The sequence below is a fragment of the Talpa occidentalis genome, unplaced genomic scaffold (assembly GCF_014898055.3).
Source record: "Talpa occidentalis isolate TD23 unplaced genomic scaffold, MPIMG_talOcc4v2.1 talOcc4.7, whole genome shotgun sequence".
Lineage (NCBI taxonomy): Eukaryota > Metazoa > Chordata > Mammalia > Eulipotyphla > Talpidae > Talpa > Talpa occidentalis.
Window position 1 is genome coordinate 27,755,406 of NW_023605083.1, and position 21,060 is coordinate 27,776,465.

The following is a 21,060-nucleotide window of genomic DNA, read 5'->3' on the forward strand; positions in this document are numbered from 1 at the left end:
TCTACCCAAATACTCATCAGTGAGTAGCACATAGTAGACATTTGAACACCTCCACCTGCAGGATCCCAAGCCCTTGGAACTCAGTTCTTTTTTTTTTTTTTTAGCAATTATTAGAATTACTTTTTTTTCACATTTTATTTAAATTTTATTTTTTATATTCCCTGTACAATTACAACCCCCTTATTTTGACCCCAAGCCCTCCTTTCCCCACCCCCACCCCCCCCATAGAGTGTCTCTGGTTCATAGTTGTTTGTTGATTTTGATATTTTTTTCCTGGTCCCTTATTTAAGTTTTCTAGATTCCTGCTATTGTAACAGGGTGGTCCCCAGGAAAGGGGGAGGTTCCCTGCCCCACCCAAGGGAGGGTGGAGCTGAGCAGGGAGAGGAGAAGCTACAGAGGAGACTGAGGAAGGAAGCAGGATGGAGGCAGGAGGAGACCTGGAGGAGGCGCATGGAGCCTAGAGACACATGAAGAAACTGCGCTTGTCTTTTGGTCGTGGACTGGGTGACACAGATGTGGGTGAGACACCCATGGGGAGGTGACCATGGTGGTTTTTGTCTTGATTTTGATTTTGCTCTTTTCCTTCTGGGCTTGTCTGGTTGTTTCTGACCCTTTTCTGTGGGTCCCCACTGGAAGGTGCTTTAGATTTGTGGCAGGCTTTGGGGCCTTGCTCTGGGCCAATCCCATTTGGATGGAGTTTTACCCACGAGGGGACGGGTGACTTTGGGTACTTGATTTAGAAACTATATTCTTTGCCTTTCCTGTATTGTTTCCTAATTGTATTAAAGTTCCTTCCCATTAAAGTCTCATATGTTTTGTGTTGATGTGGCGGATGGCAGGACCCATTTAGAACAGGCAGGTTTGCAGGGTTTGGGCTGCCCCTCTCCCTGCCCTATAACACTATGAGTGAGACCATCCGGTATTTTTCTTTTTCTTTCTGGCTTATTTCGCTGAGCATGATCCCTTCCAGCGCCATCCATGTTGCTGCAAATTGCATGTGCTTATCTTTTTTGAATGCTGAGTAATATTCCATGGTATATATGTACCACATCTTCTTGATCCAGTCATCTATTTTTGGGCATTTGGGTTGTGAAACTCAGTTCTTAACTAAATTCTTCATCCTTCCACAGATCCTTCCAAGATTTGTTCCCCCTTCTGTGTTCTCTATTTGGTGAAGTCATCGTCATCTACTTAAGCAAGTTAGAAGCCTGAGAGTCACTTTTGACTCACTTCCCTCTTCCTTACCTCAAATCTAATTGGGTAGTCATCCAGCCTGCTGATTCTGCTTCCTTAATTTTTCTTGAACCAGCTCCCTTTTGTCAAATACTGCCTAACTGTATAGACACATCATCTCTTATCACATCCACACAAGTGCATTTTTTACTGGTTTTATCATCTTTACGGACACTCCTTCCCCCAGCCTTCACCTGCCAAATCCATCTTTCAAGAAGTCCACAGGTGATGTTTACACAATGTCAATCGCATCACAGTTTTACTTGTTCACAAAGGAACACAGCCTGTTTGCCTGCAGGACCTCACCTCGGGCACCTCAAGAGCAAGTCCGCCATTCTCATCATTCCTTAGGAATTATTATTCCCTTCACCTGCAAAGGCCATTCTGCTCTTTTTGTCTCACAAATTCATTCCTATCCATCCTTTAGAATGCATAAGCAATTCCTTCTTGGGAAGGCTTTCCTGAAACCTCCCCCGGGCCTTGGCTTGGAACTCCTGAAAGCCCCTAGACCACCCTGAGCCTTCCAGGAATCTTAGCATTAACATAGTTTCCATTATTTGCTGATTGTTTATTTTAACAGACAGAGTTTCCTGAGACAACTGCCTAAGGCTTTTTCTGTGGGGGTACTTCTGGCTTGACAGGGGTGTTCTGTAATTACTTGTACAGAAGTTCTCTGGAGAAATAAATTCTAAGAGTGGGGTTCACAAAGATGCAATCCCAAAAACACATACTACCAATTGTTTCTCCAAAGAGTTGTATTGGTTTATACTGCCACCACCAATGCTACTGTATCAATCGAGTCATTTTTCTTCAACAACCATTATTAAGTGCTTGCTATATGTCAGGCATTGTGCCAGAAGAATAGTATTTTTAGTATGTGAGTCATCATTTGGAGTGGTGCATTCCAACAGAATTTTTTGTGATAATGGAAATATTCTATGTCTTTGTTGGTCAATATGGTAGCTGTTAACGCAGGCTGCCAATTGAGCACTGGACATGTAACTAGTGTAAACTATGAAACTGAAATTTTCGTTTCCCTTTACTATTTAGTTAATTTAGACTTAAATGTATTAAATACCCACAGATGACAAGTGAACTGGGCAGCTGTAGAGAGAAAAAGGGAATCATTAACCGGATAGAATTGTTACATTCTGGATTCTTTTCTTCCTTTTTAAATGTTACTGGTATAAGCTCACATCACTAATGTGACTAATTCACAAATGCTGTTGTTATTATTATTATTAGTCAGCACATGCTCATTGAGGAAACATTTTTTAAATCTGTGCTAAGATAAGTAGAGTAACACCTTACCTCAGAAATACTACCAAATGTCTGAGACATCAAGGGAAGTGAGAAATGTTATGTTACTCACCGTGCTGTTTATTTAGAGGCGTGCATTTAGATACTTAAAAGGACGCCAGAAGTCTAACACTTTCTGAGAGGCATCTGCTGGACTTGTTTTTCCACCTAAACTGCCAAACTTGTTTTGATTAGGCAGGAAGTGAAGCAACTTTTCTGGAGAGAGCACAGCATCTGTATCTCCTCAGCTGGTTGGACCAGACCTTTTACCTTTTTACCTTTTACCTTCTACTTGTGAGCCTGGGTTGTTCTGCTTTTCATTTGAGGACAGCAGGTTGAGTCCCACTTTTTTCTCTTACAACATGTTTTGTAGATTTCAGTCCAGTGTTTAATCAGTGTACCTGTTTTGATTCTCCACATAATTTACATGCCCCTCAAATAAGGAAACTTACCTATCTCCCATAGTTATTTGTTCACAGAAGACCCTGCGTTGAATTGGTTGAATCCTGTGGGATAAGCAATTGTGAACTTCTGGTGGTAGCCTTTCCTAAGCTGATGACAGGAGTGCCAGTGTTTTTATTGGAAATATGCAGAACAGATAACCTGGAGTATATTTTCCTCAAAAGTCTTGTTTTATTATTGAACACAAATATTTTACACGCTCGGAACTCAGGCAGTCCGTTCCTGAGCCGAGAAATATGGGGTACAAGGCCGGGTGAGTACAGACTGGCAGGGCGGGCCTGCAGGAGGACAGAAACTTCGGGGTTCTTGGTTCGTCCCTTCGCAAAAGATCGAAGTGCTGCCAGGGGGAGCCTCCGCGAACCTCTCCAAAGACTGTCTCCCGGCTGCGACCTCATCCCGAATGGCGAGAGCAGGCCAGTCCCCCAGCTTGTCCCGCACCCACAACTTGGGGCGCTTCCCTAGGCGCGCGCTGGGAGCTGGACCTGCTCGCCCCAGTGCGCGCCTCGGCGCGAACCATCGCGCGGGCCGGCGAGGGGGAGTTTGCGAGAGCCGGGGCGAGGGACACTTGGCCTTCCCAGTCCCTCTGCTGCCACCGGCCCCTGCCGCTCCAAGCTGGGATTCGCGCCCGACGCGGCGGGCGGCTGGGGCCTGGGGGCCGGGCTCCGGCGATCCCTCCCCCTGCGCGCGCGGGGGTGGTAGCGGCCCATTTGAGAGTTTCCCGGGCCCGGCCGCCGGCTCAGAGGCGCTGCGCTCCGACGGGGGGGCGGGTCGACGCCGCCTTCGCGGGAGGAGGGACAAAGGGGTGGGTCGCCGCGGACCGGCACCCGAGCGGCCGCCGCTGCAGGTCCCTGGGCTGCCGGCTGGCGCGGAGCAGGAGCAGCAGCGGGGTTCGGACCGGCGCGCCCGCGGGGGACTGGGGCCCGACATGCCGGTGCGGAGAGATCGCGGGTTTCTCCCGCGGCGGGAGCTGTCAGCGTGGCCCCGCGTAAGTGGCTTCTGGCCTGTGCTGGGTTGGGAGAGGGGCGCGGGGGCTCCCCTGATGCGCCATCGGTGGACGTAGGACTCAGGGCCGAGGGTCTGTCTCACCGGGCGGGAGTAGTGGTTACTGGCCTTCTGGCTTCCCGGATCCTTTGCCCTGCTCTCCAAAAGCCACTAGAGCTTGAGGTTGAGTCGCGAAGTAGGGGAAACTCTTCAACCCAGCCTTGGAGCTCTGCTACTTTGGAGGCACTCGCTGTGCCTATTGCATGCTTTCGTGTTTTCCTTCTGTTTCAAACCACGTTTCTACTTGATGCAAAGTTACAGGTTTGTGTGCGGGAGGCAAACTGACATCTCTTTGGAGAGCAGAATCTTCATTTTCCCTTTTGATCAGTTGGTTCTGCAGTATAAATAAAAGTTATTTTCAGTAGGGAATAGATGGGATTTTGGAAGAAGCCACAGCCGGGGAGTGATGAGTGCTTTCTACTCTGATATTATCTTACCTGTCACTGGTTCCCTTTCTTTTATGGCTTCATTTGTCAAGTTTCCCCTTTGACACAGGAGTTTATTTTAAGTTATAAATAATCTGGGTTTTGACTACAGGGTTTTAACATTCTTGAAGTGTGGACGGATTTGGGGAGTGAATACTCCAGGGCTTAGTAATGGAATACAGCCTCCCACCTCTATTTTAGCTTTGGTTCTTAGGCAGAGCTGCTTCCCTGGCAGCTGTCGGGGCTGAGTAATGGCTGTGGTTTCCCTGAAGTTCCCGGTGGAGACTCATCCCATCAGAGAAACTGCCCTGTCGTTGCACACTCTCTCCCTCCGCTTGGGGAATCCTGGCAGAGCTGGAAAGAGGCCCTTTTGTTCAGATCTTTGGGATGCCTGTGCTGGGGGTGCTGACACTGGAGGAGAACCCGTCCGTTTTTGTCAGGAACATTCTGAAAGACAGTTTATAAGGTTTATCCGGCATAACCTAAGAAGGAGATGTTTTCAGTGAGGTGTTGGTGGAAGTAAATTGCATTTGTAACTTAGTGGCATTTAATATCCTGCCTAAGAGAATGAATTTAATTATTTGATACATTTCATGAAAACCTCATCTTACTGTGGGGAATACAAATGTTTAAGTGCGAGCCCCAGTCTTGTTGAAAAAACTTGCGTATAATTAAGAATCCCTTGAGTTCCAGTTAGAAACATGGACAGGATGCTGTAGCTTCCCCTCTCTTGGGAGATGAAAGGCAGGCATGCTTCGCTAAGGCAACAGTGGCTTTTGAGATATTTAAGTTTTTCAGAACTGCTGCCAGACATTGATCATGAGGAATTTTCACCCTGAAATGTTGCTGCAACTTTTTAGGTCTATGGAGCTATAACCTTAATGAACACCTAACATTGCAGACCCCTCAGGGGATATTGAAGTGATCAAGACTCACTGTCTGCTTTCAAGAATCGGTTAAACATGAAAATTTTAGACTGAGTTTTAGATTCTGCAACCCTCTATGGGGATCCCTGGGGTTGAGGGAGGGAGTGTGCAGTGGGGAAATGCCACCAAGGGTGAGATTGTCCTGTATACTTGCCCTTCAGGGATTCTTGCTGGGGAGAAAGGGCAGTATCTGAAGAGATAGCCCAGGCAATGAACTACCTTAAAAGTAGGTAGTGTGCACACACATAGGACTAAGTGAGGACTGAACGAAATGATGGAGGGTACCTTGGTAGGTAGTGGATGCTAAGTAAGTCCTCAACTTGATTTGTACAGCAAGTCCTCAATTTGTTATAAAGTTGACGAGCAAAAAAGAATCCTAGGCAACTTTGAGCAAAAGAATGTTTTTCTAGGACCTGGTTTCCATTATACCTGGTTTTGCTTAAATTCTCAATTTCCAAGAACCTATCAGCTTTAAATGAGGACTTACTGTAATATGAACCAAAAATATGCTGAAAACAAAACTCTGGGTCCTGGTTTGATCAGGGAGGTGTGATCTGGAAGTTTAGGTAGGAGGTACCAGGTGTTGGTGTCAAGGCAGGAGCTGAGGCAAGAAGAAAGAAATGCTCACACACTTGTAAATGCTAGTAAGAGAATATTGAAAGTCATAGGAATCCCTTAATGTATTAAAGAATTCACTTCCTGAGCCTCCCTGGTGGCACAGGGGTTAAGCACAGCATTTTGAAGCTAGCCACACCCTCTGCACACCCTTGATCCCCAGCCAGGGAGCTAACACACATGGCACAGCAGACCACTTCTGTTTCACCTACTGCTGACCTCAGCAGTGTATTTCAGTAGATCTGCCTGTTCTGCTCCCCACTCTCTCTGGTGAATCCTCTAACACACACACTCCCCACCCCGCACCTTTGGCTTACACCCCAGTTCTTGTATGCATAAAAAAATAAATTTTTAAAAAAGGAATTCACTTTCCCTACAAAGAAGTGAACCACTTTCCCAGTAAACACTTCACCCCACCCCCTACACATGTAATATTATTATTTTTATTATTGTTTTTGAGGCTCTCAGAGGCGAGAGGCCAGTACATTTTTACACCACCCCTGGGGGAATTCCATTTGCAAGGACATTTGCCTACATCTGTTTAACTTTTGATCTAGTTCTTTGTGCCCTCACAAAAGGTGACAGCCAGCCATTTATCTCTGCAAGATAAGTCTGGGATTGCAGGGGAGATGATCATATCCCCACAGTAACTTGAGTTTCTCTCCTTAAAAAGGTTTTCTTTTTAGAAGATAAGTTCTTGAAACTGGGCGGGACTTTAGTCCTGTGAAGTGTACTAGTATGTTCTGTAGTTTTAAAAGATCTGACGTTTAAACAGAAGATTTGTTTGGGGAGTGGCGGGAGGTGTGGGAGTAGAGGGGGTGGGGTAGAGGGTTGGGAAGGGTTAGTAATCATTGCTGAAGCTTTCAAAATACTTCCACCAAGAATATGAGCCATCAGGGAATTCCTGGCCTAATCCCTAAAACAAATCCCATTAAGGAGTAGTGGCTACACATTAATTTACTAGGTTGAGCGCTGACTCCCTATAAAATGTCTTGCTGATTAGACTATGAGCAGTAATGGGGAACCAACAATTGCTGGAGCCAAAATAGCCTTAGATCAGCCAGTCTTGGTATTAGGAGGTACTTTCCATATCAGACGTGATTTGGGGTGTGATAGGGTGTGAGGGTGTAATTGATGCAGATGTGGTGTGTGGGTGGATGGGGGGAGACAAAATCATCATCTCAGGTGTTTTACTGAGTTAAGTTTCTTGATTCTAAATCCAGGGTCAGGGTCAGAAATAGACCCAGAGGTCATATTTAATACCTATTTAGTGGTTAAAAATTTCAGTGTTTACGTGAACTCTTGTAAAGCTAAAAAAAGAACTTCCCCAAATGTCCCCCCCTACTTTACCCCCACAAGAATTGATTTGATGACCCGACCCGTCTTAGTAGAAGCCCAGGTAGCTAACAAATTTATGAGTCTGAAGTGGTATTACCATTGAAATTTTTTTGAAAAATTGTGTAACAACAGTGGGAAAAAGTTTTCAGGCACTTACTTCTAACATCCAAGATTGGCAATAGCTAGTTTCTGGTTTGAAGGTTACCTGTGAGACAACATCCCAGAAACCGTAAAGCTTATACACGACCTACCTTACTGCCCCAGAGCCAGAGTTCTGAGTTGCAAAGTGCTGTTCTCAACTTGGTTAGGAAACACACTTAGAACTTAGTGTCTGACTGCTGGAGCCCCCAGGCCTATGGGCCTTCCTGTGGCCGGTCTGTCTCCTGGTTTTAAAGGGGGCTAGTACCTCCTTCATGCATCCATCACTGCACTCAAAACTTCATCTCCCTCTTTCCTTGTGAGCCCAGAAAACTGCAGGCCGTCCTATTGAAAAAATACCTAGTAAGTTACTGTTTTCCCTGTCTTTCTGCTGTTCCCCCCAACAGTATTTTCCAAAGTATGCTCTACACAACAACAGGCACAGGGAGGGGCATAGCCTGTAGTTCAATTTCTGTGCATGATTGTTTTATGTTAGGAATAAAGGGTCTTCACTTTTATTTCATGGTCAGATTGCTTAACATGAGGCAAAATAAGTATTAATTAAAATAATTCAATTCAAGAAAATGTGTAAGGTATCAGGCTGGGTGGTATTAAGAAGGTAAACATTGTGAAGATAGCCCTCGAAATCTCAGACATGGGGAATACTTCTTAAAATATCAGTGTAGTGTTGATTATGGAGAGCATGGCATACTTTGACCACAACTTCAGGACAGTCAGACACAGAATGGCCTTTCAGAAAAGCCAGGAAAGTTGAATTTGATGGATTTGCTGTTGGAGCACGTGCTTCTTGCTCTTGTCCACACAACTCTCAGCTATTATTGCAGATACTGTATTGATAAAGCTAGTTAATATCTTGCCTAATTTTTATTCCTTTCTCTCCTTCCCATAAGCCATTCTGCAACCTTTTTTTAAAGATTTATTTTATTTATTTGTGCATACAAGAGCTAGAGGTAGGCCAGAGGTGTGGGGGGGGGGTGAGAGGATTCACCAGAGACAGAGTGGGGAGCAGAACAGGAGGGAGCAGAACAGATGGATCCACTGAAATACCCTACTGAGGGGAGTTGCTGGGGAGACTGGAGAAGTCTGCTGTGCCATGTGGGTTAGCTCCCTGGCCTGGGATCTATGCTGCAATGACTTGCTGATAGCTTGATAGTGCTGAGACTTAACCCCCTGTGCCATCAGGGAGGCCCCCATTCTGAAACTTTTAAGTTCTGTTGGTGTGATGCTTGTGAGAGACTCAAATGAAAAGGGGAGATATTTCAGAACTATCTGGAGGCTACTGTGTTTGGGAATGCATCCTGGTCACACCTATCAGTGCTCACAAGTAAATGTGTTTAACTTAAAAAAAAAAAGTCCTTCAGATGGGTGCCAATTGGAGAATTTTTTTTTAAAAAACATTTATTTATTTATGCATACAACAGCTGGGGTACAGGCCAGAGATGTGGGGTGGTAAGAGGAGTCACCAGACACACAGTAGGGAATGGAACAGGCAGACTGACTGAAATACACTGCTGAAGGGAGCAGCAGACAAGGCAGGAGAGGTCTGCTGTGCCATGTGGGTTTCTCCCTGGTCAGCTGGATATCCAACTGGTGCTGCAGAGGCTGTGGATTGCTTCATAGTGTGGTGCTTAACCCCTTGCACCACCAGGGAGGCCCTGGAGATTTTTTTTTTGGGGGGGGGTATCTTTTATTGGTCTCTAAAATATGCTACAACAAGGATTGTCATTGGGAGTCTTGGGAAAAAAAGAGACTTCCAAAGCAACTTTGCCTTGACCTAGAAAGATGAACTATTGAAGTTCACCATCAAGTATGTAAATACAACCATCTAACACTTTGTTTTGGTCATCAAAATCACCAATTTTGTGTTTTCTCACACTGCATTTATGAGAAATCCTAAGCCTTCAATTAGTAACTTGTACTTTAGTCATTTTAAATCAGTGTGATATTTGTTTACAGCCTGTGCCATATAGTTAAAGTTAAATCAGGTTTTGCACCTTAAAAACATAATGCAGCTCTCCTTAGTCACACAAAGTTGCATGTTATAAATTGTACCTAACTTCATTTTCGTAATGTTTACTATAGCTTTCAGACTAATGTTTAGTCTGATTAGGGTATTCTTGGATTATAGGTTCTATTTTGGTTTCTCTTCCCTCAACACTAGGTGGGGTGGAGAGAATTGGGTGTGGCAGGAATGGTTATGGTGAAGTGAAAGCTTGCCTTGATAAATCCTTTAAGAATAAATGTTTGTGTTTTAAGAAATCAGCTTATCAGAGAAAATCAAATTATATCATTAATGACAAAGATTGTGACATTCCTTTGAATGTTTACTAAATTTTGCCTGTATGCATATGTAAACATGGTCTTCTGAATTTATTAATATGGTGTTATTATGTCTATTGTAGATTTTAATCATCCATAAAAATATATGCATGGTGTCCATGGGGGAAAATGGCATCTTTTGAAAGTTTAAATATACTATGCCTCATCTGATAAATATCCTAAATATATACTTAACATATTTATAGTTAGTGACAATAAGATTAGTGACAAGTCAGATATGTTTGAAGGAATATATGTTTATATAATATATTGTGGGGGGGATTTATTGGGATACTTATTTTTGCTGGTAGGCGATACTAAGCCATAATTAATAGATAATGATTAAAATCCAGTTATATCATTGCCTTTGTATTAAAGAAAAACTTTGTAGGGATGAGAGAATACTGAAAACACTCTAGATTTTGTCATGTGAGCTGGAGGTGAGCAGAAAATAATGCTTTCTAGTAAGAATCTTTTAGGACCTGCAGCTTCTAGGACCTTTGTTCTTCCCAGGCGGAAATAATGTTCTTAATGTAGTTGTTTCAATTGTTGAGAGTAATTTTTTATCAGAGTCTTAAAGGAAGTGTTGGAAGTTCTCCGCTATGGCTGACTACGGCTATCTCAAATATATCTGGCAAAGCAGAATAGCAAAGGGAATTAGCAAAACTAACCATTTCAGCTTTTAAAAAGAATGAATTGTTAAGAAGAAACTTCCTGGTGAGCTCATTTTTAGAAACCTGGCCCCACCCTCACCCTTTTTCACCCAGACTGAATCAGCTGCCTGTTGCCTGTGGCTGGTTAGTGTGCACAGGCCAGTATTAAGGCCTTATCTCGGCTGCTACTTGCCAGTCACTTCCAGTCAGCTGGAGCCTCTCCCCTGCCTGAGTCATCACACAGCCCCAAAGCTGACAGGGCACCAGACACATCCCCAGTGCATTTACCACATGGAACTGACTCAACCTGGGGAGTCTGGTTGCTTAATCCCATGAGAACTAAAGACTTACTGAGAAGTGAGAAGTGAGTGACATTTCCATAGTGAGTGTATGATAGTGAGGAAGGGAAACACCTGTACAATGACACCCCCACCGTTCCTGTAGTGGCTCAGAAGCTGTACCAGTAATGAACTAGGTGCTTTAGCTAAGCCGTGTCATTCTAGCCCTCAGTTTCTTTATAGAGAAATGAGTAATATTTTATGATCTCTGGAATTCTTTTGGTACTTTAGAGGGTTTTGAATGTTTGGTTATAAAGTAGAAGAGTAATTTCTCTTGGTTCTAAACATCTTAGAGTATGTCTGTGCTCCTTAGACAGACAGCTTCTGTGTTCTTCCTCCTTCCCTCCCTCCAGCTCTTCCTTCCTTCCATCCTGCCTCTCTCCCTGCCTCCCTTCTTTCCTTCCTGCTTCTTTAAAAAATGAGAGCCAAGGTCATTTTTCTAAACAATAAGTTAGAGAACCCAAGAGTGACTTTTAGTCGTTTAACTCAGCAAGTGATGGAAAGATCTATTATTCAGTTGCAGCTTAAATAATGTACTAGCACACTGCATGCTGGATTGTCTTCTTACTCTTTAGCCCATGCCAGCAACCACCATCCTCTTCCAGAGCTTCATGAGAATTGTTTTTTTCTCCTTCCTCTACCCCTTCCCAGTAAAACTTGCAAACTGGGAGCCTGCAGCTCTCCTCTTCTTGTGGCCTTCTCTCCCAGGGGCCACCTAGCTGTAGCAGGAAGGCCTGCCACGGGGAGCCTTTTCTGATTTGTTCTTCACAAATGCACTTCAGATGAACCTGTCGTGAAACTTCATCATCCACTGACTAATGCAAAATCCTCTCTGTCACCAAGTTTCAGCATTTCTTCAGGCATTTCAGAGTTTTGTAGCCTAACTTCAGGCAGAGCACTTTGCCTACCTCGCGCTGATCTGCTCAGTGTCCGGATGAGTTTTAAGAGGAGAGAGAGATTTGTGGCCTCTGAGACACCCATTGAAATTTTCCAGAAATGGAATGGGAAACATTTGTTCTCTTCCTTCTGGTGTTATTGTTAGAGCCTGAAAACAGGCAAGTGGTGACACACTGAAGTGAAGAGGCTCTGAGTTCGTTTTGATTTTCGGTGGCCTTCTTTCTGGTAGAACTTCAATGTGAACTTTAATTAAAGGTCTGGGAGGATATTTAGTTTACTGACACTGCTTAAGTGCACAGTTTGCGAATGTCTTTACTCAAGAGTCATGAAAGATAGACTCAGTTACCAAAGAAATGAGGTTCAAAAAATTAGCCTGAAACTGAGAAAAATTTTCCTGTACTATAGTAGTATCCAAAGCCTGCCCTTCCAAGCCTGCTTATTCAAAATGCAGCTTTTTCTGTATTTCTGTTGTTACGGTGTTTTGTTGAAATGTAATTTACACAGAGTAAACTACACAAGCCTCCAGTGAGGAGTTTGAGATTTTTTTTTTTAATTATGGTGAAACACAGAATGTAAGGTCCATCATTTTAACCATTTTAAGGAATACAATTCAGTGGCATTTAGTATATTCACAATGTTGAGCAGCCAGTGCCTTGATCTAGTTCCAGAGCTGGATGAACTTTTAGGTGAATGTATCCACCTCTGAGATTACCACCTAGATCAAAAACAGAACTTTCCATCACTCTAGGTTTTCCCTTGCCACTTTTCTGGTTGTTACCACCCCATCCGCAAGGGAGCACAGCATAACCGTCTGTGAATCACCCTTTATATGATTCAGTAATTCTTTTTTGTAGTTGAGTAGTGTTCCTTTTAAATGGAATTTATATGGAATACCACAGTTTGTTTATCCATTTCCTCTGCTAATATTTGGTTTGTTGTTGGTTTGGGGCTTTGTGTGTGTATGTTTTGTTTTGTTTTACTGCTATAATAAAAGCTGCTCTGAAAATCACCTACACTTTGTTTTATGCACTTATGCACCCATTTCTCTTGTGTATTTCCAAGGAGGTGACTTCATGGAGACAATTAAGTGCCTAATTCAACGCCTGTCTTGGAGGCATGACAACCAAGGAAGGGCCCATGACTAGCTTTCAGATTTGCCCACAGAAAGTTAGAAATCTGCTACCACTGATCAAAGCTAGAACCTTCAAAAGTTCCTTTCATTTTCTCAGACTCTGTAGCCCTAATACGACTAAAATGATGGGGACTTGGGGATCCCTACAAAGCTCAGATCAGGGAAGTGCATTGTTCATCTGGGACTTCTGCTATAGTGCAAAGGAAAACAAATAGCATCTGCTTTCATCCTTCTGGACCTTAAACACCAGCATTGATCGACTCCCTCTTGGCAAGGGAGGCAGGGAACTGAGTGCCAGAAAACAAAGTTGGCATAGATGCCTCCTGGGCTTGCAACCTAATGGCAAGTGGTTATAAATTCTTTGCATCATCGTGACTGACAAGACACAATGCCACTGCAGCCAGAGGCTTCCGCCCCTAACACGTGTTCAGAGCCAGTCTTCTGACTTGATAATCACCTGCTGGAGTCTGATGTCACTGTAGCACTGACCAGTCAGAGGAGGCATTGCTGCTTTAAAGGGCCTCAGTTTCTTTACTGACTACTCTTTTCTATATGAGTACTTTTCTATGTGAGTAAGCTTGAGAAATTATAACTTGCAGACCTACAAATGAATGCAGAATCTGAAAGTTGCCTTAACTCTAAGAATTGTTGCTTTGACTTATGAGTTTAGGAAACTTAATGTATGACTTCAAGAAACTTAATGAGTATTTTCTTTTTGAAGTCATTCTTTAATTTGCTAGTTTTCAGTAAAGTAAAATTTAATGTAGCACCTTTAATAAAGTTGCTACATGGATCTGTTTTATGGGTGGACTATTCCTTTATCTTTTGACAATTAAAATGGAAAGAGATTGGAATTTTTAACGTGTTTTGCTTCTCAAATCTCATGCTGACAGCATGCGCCAGTCTACCACAACTTTCGACTATTGTGTATGTCCTAGTTCTAGCTTATTTTATGAATTGTGAGCTAGACTGTATGACTCTTGAGGCCTTTAAGCATCTTGAATCAATTTTGGCAAAATCCTCCCATCATGGACATCAAATGTGAAAGGACTGAGTTAATTTTATATTTTGGGATGTCTGTGAATCTGCTCTCTCATTTAAATAATTTTTCCAATGACCCTGATCAGTTTTAATTTCTAGGGCCCTATTATTTCTTGGAGGTGGTTTTTTAGAAATAAAGTGGGCAAATGATCAATAACTTAACTAATATTATTTTAGACTTATGTCTATAATGCTACTTCTAAAGGCTCTTTTGCAGAGAAATTCGAAGCAAAACAGAAAGCAAATATTCTCCTTGCCAAGACAAGCCTGCCCAGTAACTTCATTTTAGTTTTTAGCAGATAGAACTGGCTATTTGCAAAGCTTGCTTACTAGAAATTCAATGTAGTAGAAATACATTGACAGAATTCCCTGTTTTATCTCCTTTTCTCCAGACTTATCCAGTCAGCCAGGGCTACAATGGATGTCCAAACAGTTTACAGAGGCTAATACAATGGACAAAGGGTTTCACTGTTTGGAGAGTGGAAAATAGAGCTGAAGGGGAGTTCTTAAAGGCATTGACCTAATTTACTCTTTCGATAAAAATAATAGGTTTTAAGTATATGTTTTTTTGATCTGATATCTGTAAATAGTTCAAGCAGTAGTATTACAGCTTGAGGAAGGGCCATGCGGTGTTGCTTTGTGTATTTTTGTAAAGCACAGTCTTCAGTTTTATTTGACAGTATGTTATAGTTAAAAAAAAAAAAAAAAGGCCAAGTTAGGGAATTAAGAAAGGCAATTGCATTGCACTGTTTTCAGTTCCTGAAATCTCATTATTATCAGGAATTGGTTAGTCTTCCACTTTTTAAAGATAAAATGTGGGGAACTGGAACAGTGAAAAATAAGTTCAGGCATTGCTAAATTTTGAGTATGGTGTTTGTGATTTCCTTTGTCCAGAAAGCATAAGTTGGTGGTGTTTTTGCTATTTATTTTTGCCCCAGAGAGAATATCCATCAACTTGCCATGCCTTTCAGATACTCTTCCCTTTACTACAGCAGCAGACAAGAATATACAAGTCACTGTGGGGGAAAGGCTCCTTTGACTTAGTTGTAAATCCCAAGGAACAACTGCATTGTTGTTGTGAGTTGTTGCAGAGTGTTTGGATGATTAAGTATAATGTTGACCTGATTGGATGATATCCCAGCAATGAACTGTCCTGAGAAAACAGCAGTAACATAGCACTCCAGATAGTCCCCAGATGTGTTCTTTTGGCTTTATCTTTGGGGTAATGATTTATGCAGGGAGGTAACTGTATTGCTGTCATGTTTGTCTGTGTGTCTTTCATGTGTTCCTACTTGGATCTGTGACCGTGTGTGAGGTCTGCTACACGGATAGTCACTTATCTTTATGAGGAGCATCATCAGCTTTTGATTGGGATGCGCTTAATCAAAAGAAATAATGGGAAACAACTGTAAAAAATAGCCTTGGTTACAAACATCAGTGCAGATGTTTATCCTTTTAGAAGAGCAGTGTTTTCAATGAGGCCTAGTTGTTGGGAGTGTTTAGTGGGTCAGTTTTGACATGGGAGATTGAGTGTGAGCTCGGCAGGGCTGGTTCTTTTTTTTTTTTAATATTTTTTTAAGATTTATTTATTTATATATACAATAACTGGGGTACAGGCCAGAGGTACAGGGGGTGAGAGGATTCACCAGAGACAGAGTGGGGAACAGAACAGGTAGACTGACCGAGGGGAGCAGCAGGCAAGTCAGGAGAGGTCTGCCGCGCCAGGTGGGTAGCTCCGTGGCCGGCCGGGATCAAACCTGCACTGCAGAAGCTGCAGACAGCTTCACAGAGCTGTGCTCAACTTTCTGCGCTGCCAGGGAGGCCCAGGGCTGGTTCTTTGCATTAGTAAATGAAGGAGGGTGGAAAGAGGGGAAAGGAGTAGTTTAGTCTCAATCCCCCAGGGCTGAAATGTGAGCAGCACAGGTGTGTATTTTCTGCCTTTTTTCTAGTCTCCCCAACGCCAATTGGAACAACAAATCTAAAATATTTATTAATAGAGTACTTCCCCCAGGACTCAGAATTGATGAGTTAGACCAACATCCATAGACCATCTAATAAGACTGACACTTCAGCTGTGAGAAATGGTGGACCTGTAATTCTCATCCCTTTGAAGTCCAGTTTCACAGTGGGCAGTGGAAACTTACATTGTTTCCACCCTCTCTTTAAAAAATTTCTTCTAACCAGCACTTGCCTTAGTTTGTGGGTGCTACATCCTTGTTGTCTGGGCGGGGACACAGCAGCTTCCCAACATGACATCAGGAACCAACATTTTTCCTTCTCTGCGTCCAGCACCTTTCTCTGCACAGTGTCTTGCCCAATAAATGTTGAGAATATGACATGTAGTTAATGATCTACTTGGAGGATTATCTGGAACAAGATTCTGATCTCAGGCCAGCTTTCCCCATCGTATGGGATTGGGATCTGTGAACCTTTCATATTTTAGTTTAGGTAAAATATAACCAGAAAGTTGGTGTTGCCACCAGAACCAAGTGTAGTTTACTTTGAATGATCTTCCTTTTGGATTCTGTACCCATTAACTTAATCCTTATTAGTTAAAAAAAAGAAAAGAAATGAATAAGAAAACTAAACAGAATCATCCTAAATGGTGACGGATGCTAAGGACAGTACTAAGGTTTCTTGAGGATCAAAGTGACAACATGGGCCTCCTTGGTGGCGCAGCGGTTGAGCGTTGGGTTGCGAGGCTGCCCGCAGCCTCTGCAGCACCGGTTCGATCCCCGGATGCTCCCCGGCCACCAGAGGAGGGTCCCACATGGCGCGCAGACCTCTCCTGTTGCCCGCTGCTCCCCTCAGCGGTGTACTTCTGTCCTGCCTGCTCTGCTCCCCGCTCTGGCTCTGGTGAATTCTCTCACCCTCCCGCACTTCTGACTGTACCCAGTGCTTGTATAAATGAATAAATAAATCTTTAAAAAAACAAAACAAAACAAAACAAAGTGACAACAGGTGAAGGAAAGCAAGAATCAACAGGTGTCAGCCTCTCTGGCCATACTGGTGTCAACACCTTGCAGGTAAACATGAGTTATCTATTACTAAATTTTCATAAATTTAGAGTAAGGGTTGGCAAACTACAGCTAATTGCCTGTTTTATTTTGTTTTATTATTTCCCCTGCCTACTAGCTTTGTCCCTAGCTTTTATGTGATTACATATTAAGTGGTTATCTAATATTTATATCATATCTCACCTAACTGCAGAGCTGAAAATATATACTTTGTGCCTCCTTAAAAAAATATGTGCTGGCTGGGCCTCCCTGGTGGCTCAAGGGGTTAAGACACAACCTATGAAGCTATCTGCAGCCACTGCAGCACGAGTTTGATCCCTGGCCAGGGAGCTACCCACATGGCACAGCAGACCTCTCCTGTCGCACCCGCTGCTCCCCTCAGCAGTGTATTTCAGTCAGTCTGCCTATTCTGTTCCCTGCTCTGTCTCTGGTGAATCCTTTCATTCCCCCCCACCTCTGGCCTGTACCCCAATTCTTGTATGCATAAATAAATAAATCTTAAATAAACAAAAGGAAGAAAACATGCTCTAGCCCTGTTTTCAGCTCCCAGAGTGGTAAATTTCGGTTTTCGCCTCTTCCTCTGCTTTCTGGGTATAGACATGTCAGGATGATGACTTACGGAAAATTGTAGCTTCATGAGGACATGAACATCTGAAGTCCCTCTGCGCTGTGGGAAATAAAGGTGGCCGGGGACACGCCTGAGCACCGAAGGGCTGGTTTGCTTCTGGCTTCACAGGAAGGGGCAGCTGATAAGTTATGAGTGGACATTTCCTCTCAGTTAAGCAGTAGCATAAATAACAAGAAAACATTGGAGAAAATAGACTTCAAAGTGTATCTGTTTTCAGGATGCCAAAAGGCCATATAAACCTGAAATTCCCTTCTGTGATGACACGTTTTTCTCTGGATTTAGATGTTCTATTTCTCTGGATTCTGGCTTTGGGATGGATAATGTCTGCTGTATTTCTACTTTATTGACTATTTCAATTTCAAGCAGCCTCATGTCTTCAAAATCTTGAAGAAATGTAACGCAGAAGAGGAATTAGTGATCAGGAGATCTGGAAAGGCCTTGAGCTAATAGACATCTCAGTGACTAAGAGCCCAGCTCATGTGCATTAATTGCCACTGTTCTCTCTACTGTTCCAGGCCTTTCTACATTCTTTGACGGTAGGGACTGCTCGCTCTTTCATCTCCAGTGCTCATGCAGAGCCTGGCACAAAGAGGTGCTTCATAAATATTTATTGAATGAACCAATGAATGGAGTCCGCCTTAACTCCTGCAGTTTTGAAAACCAAAATCTGAACACACAGTCCATCTCTAAATTTTTTTTAAAGATTTATTTATTTATTTATTTATACAAGAACTGGGGTACGGGCCAGAGGTGTGGGGTGGGGAGGGTTGAGAGGATTCACCAGAGACAGTGGGGAACAGAACAGGCGGATCGACTGAAATACACTGCTGAGGGGAGCAGCAGGTGAGGCAGATGAGGTCTCCTGTGCCATGTGGGTCACCTCCCTGGCAGGGGATCGAATTCGTGCTGCAGAGGCCACTGATAGCTTCACAGGCTCCATCCCAGCCCCTTGCACCACCAGGGAGTCCCTCTGCATCCCTAAATGTTGAATGACTGAATGCAATCTGATTTGTAAATCTTGTCCTGATGAAGATTAACTGCACCAGGACCCTTTGTAGAGCAGGGCTCTACAAATATAGGGAGCACCCCGCGATTTTGTTGTACTTTATAAAATCTACCATCTCAACTTCTCACTTGATCCTCATGTCCCCGGTTGAGATGCTTGGAAAGTTTACATGTCATGCAGCTGGTCAGGGACTAACCAGGGACTTGAACAACTGATGAACTAGAACAATCGGAGAAAGCTTCAAGTGGGGGGTTATTGTCTGATTGAGTGTTCCTGGGGAACCAAAGTCTGACTCATCTTGGCAAATGATGTTACCTGAATTTTGTTCCCAGAGACAGGCTTGCTGGTTGTTGTTCTCCTTTAGATGATGTTCTTCATAAGCTGTTTCTGTGGTGCTTGGGCTTACTGGGGTGTGCATCCATTTCTCAGAATGTCTAGTAAATAAATGTGTGTTGTATGCCCGGACACTGACTTCTTTTTTTTTTTTTTTTTAAGATTTATTATGCATACAAGAACTAGGGTACAGACCAGAGATGTGGGGGTGAAAGGATTCACCAGAGACAGAGTGGGGAGCAGAACAGGCAGATGCACTGAAATACACTGCTGAGGGGAGCAGCGGGCAAGACAGGAGAGGTCTGCTGCACCATGTGGGTTTCTCCCTGGCTGGGGATCAACTTCATGCTGCAGAGGCTGTGGACAGCTTCATAGTCTGAGACATATACCCTTGTGCCACCAGGGAGGCCCCCTGGACACTGACTTCTTACCCATTTATCCACTGCTCAGTAACGGACCACAAAGGTGTCTTTGGAACCTGCCCCTGGATGGCCCCTCGGCCTCGGCTGCCCTGACCGAGCACGGCTGCACCAGGAATTCCATGCCAGCACTCATTTTCCCTACTGCCTCCTGTATTCAATAACCTGCTGAAGACTTCAATCCAGGCTTACATTTCTTCCTGTTTCTTAGTAAAATGAGGAATTTGGCCTCAACTATATAAAAATAACCAGTCCACTTGTGCTATTGACTTGCCTAGACTTTTACTGATTATATTTACAGATGAGACCAAGAACCGTCCTGAGCTCCAGGCTCCTGCATCTGCCTCCTTCTGTGCCTGGCCCTACCTATGGTGGGCTCTTCTCTGTCCTCCTCAGTGGTTTGCATTCTGTTTTCACAGGGTCACTAAGAAGGAAAACCTCCCTGGTCTCCCAAAAGGGGCCAGTTTCTCCTCTGCCGGTCTTTCTGTGCTCTCCCTTCACAGAATGCATCATATTTTGGTGACTGGCTTCTTGAAGGCAGTGAGCATGTTTCTTACGCTCACTCTTATCATCTCCAGTGCGCATGCAGAGCCTGGCATGAAGAGGTGCTTCATAAATATTTATTGAATGAACCAATGAATGGAGTCTCCCTTAGCTCTTGTGGTGTTTTCTCCTGGAAATTATGTTCCATACCAGTTAGGTCCAGTCATCAACAATTAGAAAGTGCTGTTTTCCAGGCCTCCCTGCTGGTGCAAGGGGTTAAGCACTGCACTCTGTAGCAATCCATGGCCTCTGCAGAATGAGTTCGATCCCAGGCCGGCCAGGGAGCAACCAACATGGCGCAGCAGACCTCCTCTGTCTCGCCCGCTGCTCCCCTCAGCAGTGTGCTTCGGTCAGTCTGCCTGTTTTGTTCCCCACTCTGTCTCTGGTGAATCATCTCACACCCCGCCCCCCGCATCTCTGACCTCTTCCCCAGCTCTTGTATGCATAAATAAATAAATCTTGAAAAAAGAAAGAAAGTGCTGTTTTCCAATGTCCAGATGACTTTATTTCCTGTCCCTACCCCAGAGCACCCAGAAGTAGGGTCAGAAATTTTGCAGGATTATTGATCGTCAAATGCTTTTGTGGGTTTTTTCTTTGCTAATGAAGCACAAAAAGAGTGTTTTGAGCACCCATCCTTGCTTCTTATAAAGTTAGAATGGCAGGCTGAGAAAAGAAAGCAAACATTGTAAAAAAAAAAAAAAGAACAATGATGTAAAATACATATAAATAATTAAACAAGTTATAATGACAGGGTTTTATTGTGATTATGAAAGTTCTTTTCTAACTTCCACTAAATTACATTTTGAAATTTTAATTTTAAAAAGGGAAACAGCTTTCCTTTTTTAATTCTGCATCGGTGCGCCACCTAGTGGACTGTGTCTGTTACTAGGCAGTGGTCTTTGCTGGTTTCCTGATGACCACAAATTCCACAAAAGGGAACTGACTGTTGGATGCATTTTTATGCTTTAAGATCACATACAGTTTCTGCCAGCAATTTGTTACTCTTACTGAAAACTGGATTTTTTTTGAGAGGAGTGCAACATTGTTTAACTCAGAATTTAAAAAAAAAAAAGTTGACCCAAATTTCTGATGTTACTAATGAAAGATAAACAGTGCAAAGGAGGGAGGGAGGGAAAGAGGTGTCCTAAGCACTCTTTTGCACTGTCCACTTAATTCAGTTTATTAATAATGGCATACAGGATACTCGATTAAAGAATGAGATCTTCTTCTCGGTTT

General features: G+C 43.4%; 1 protein-coding gene across 2 annotated transcripts in view; it reads left to right on the top strand.

The window, feature by feature from the left end:
- Positions 1-21,060, top strand: part of TJP2 (tight junction protein 2) — a 122,339-nt gene that overhangs the window by 45,709 nt on the left and 55,570 nt on the right. Inside the window, exon 1 of one of the 2 annotated variants that reach the window (XM_037495174.2) lies at positions 3,880-3,979. The exons of the other annotated variant lie outside the window; for it this stretch is intronic. Coding sequence (XP_037351071.1) covers positions 3,920-3,979 — 60 coding nt within the window. The 5' untranslated portion in view covers positions 3,880-3,919. Of the gene's footprint in view, positions 1-3,879; positions 3,980-21,060 lie in introns of those variants that run through there. 2 annotated transcript variants of the gene reach the window in all.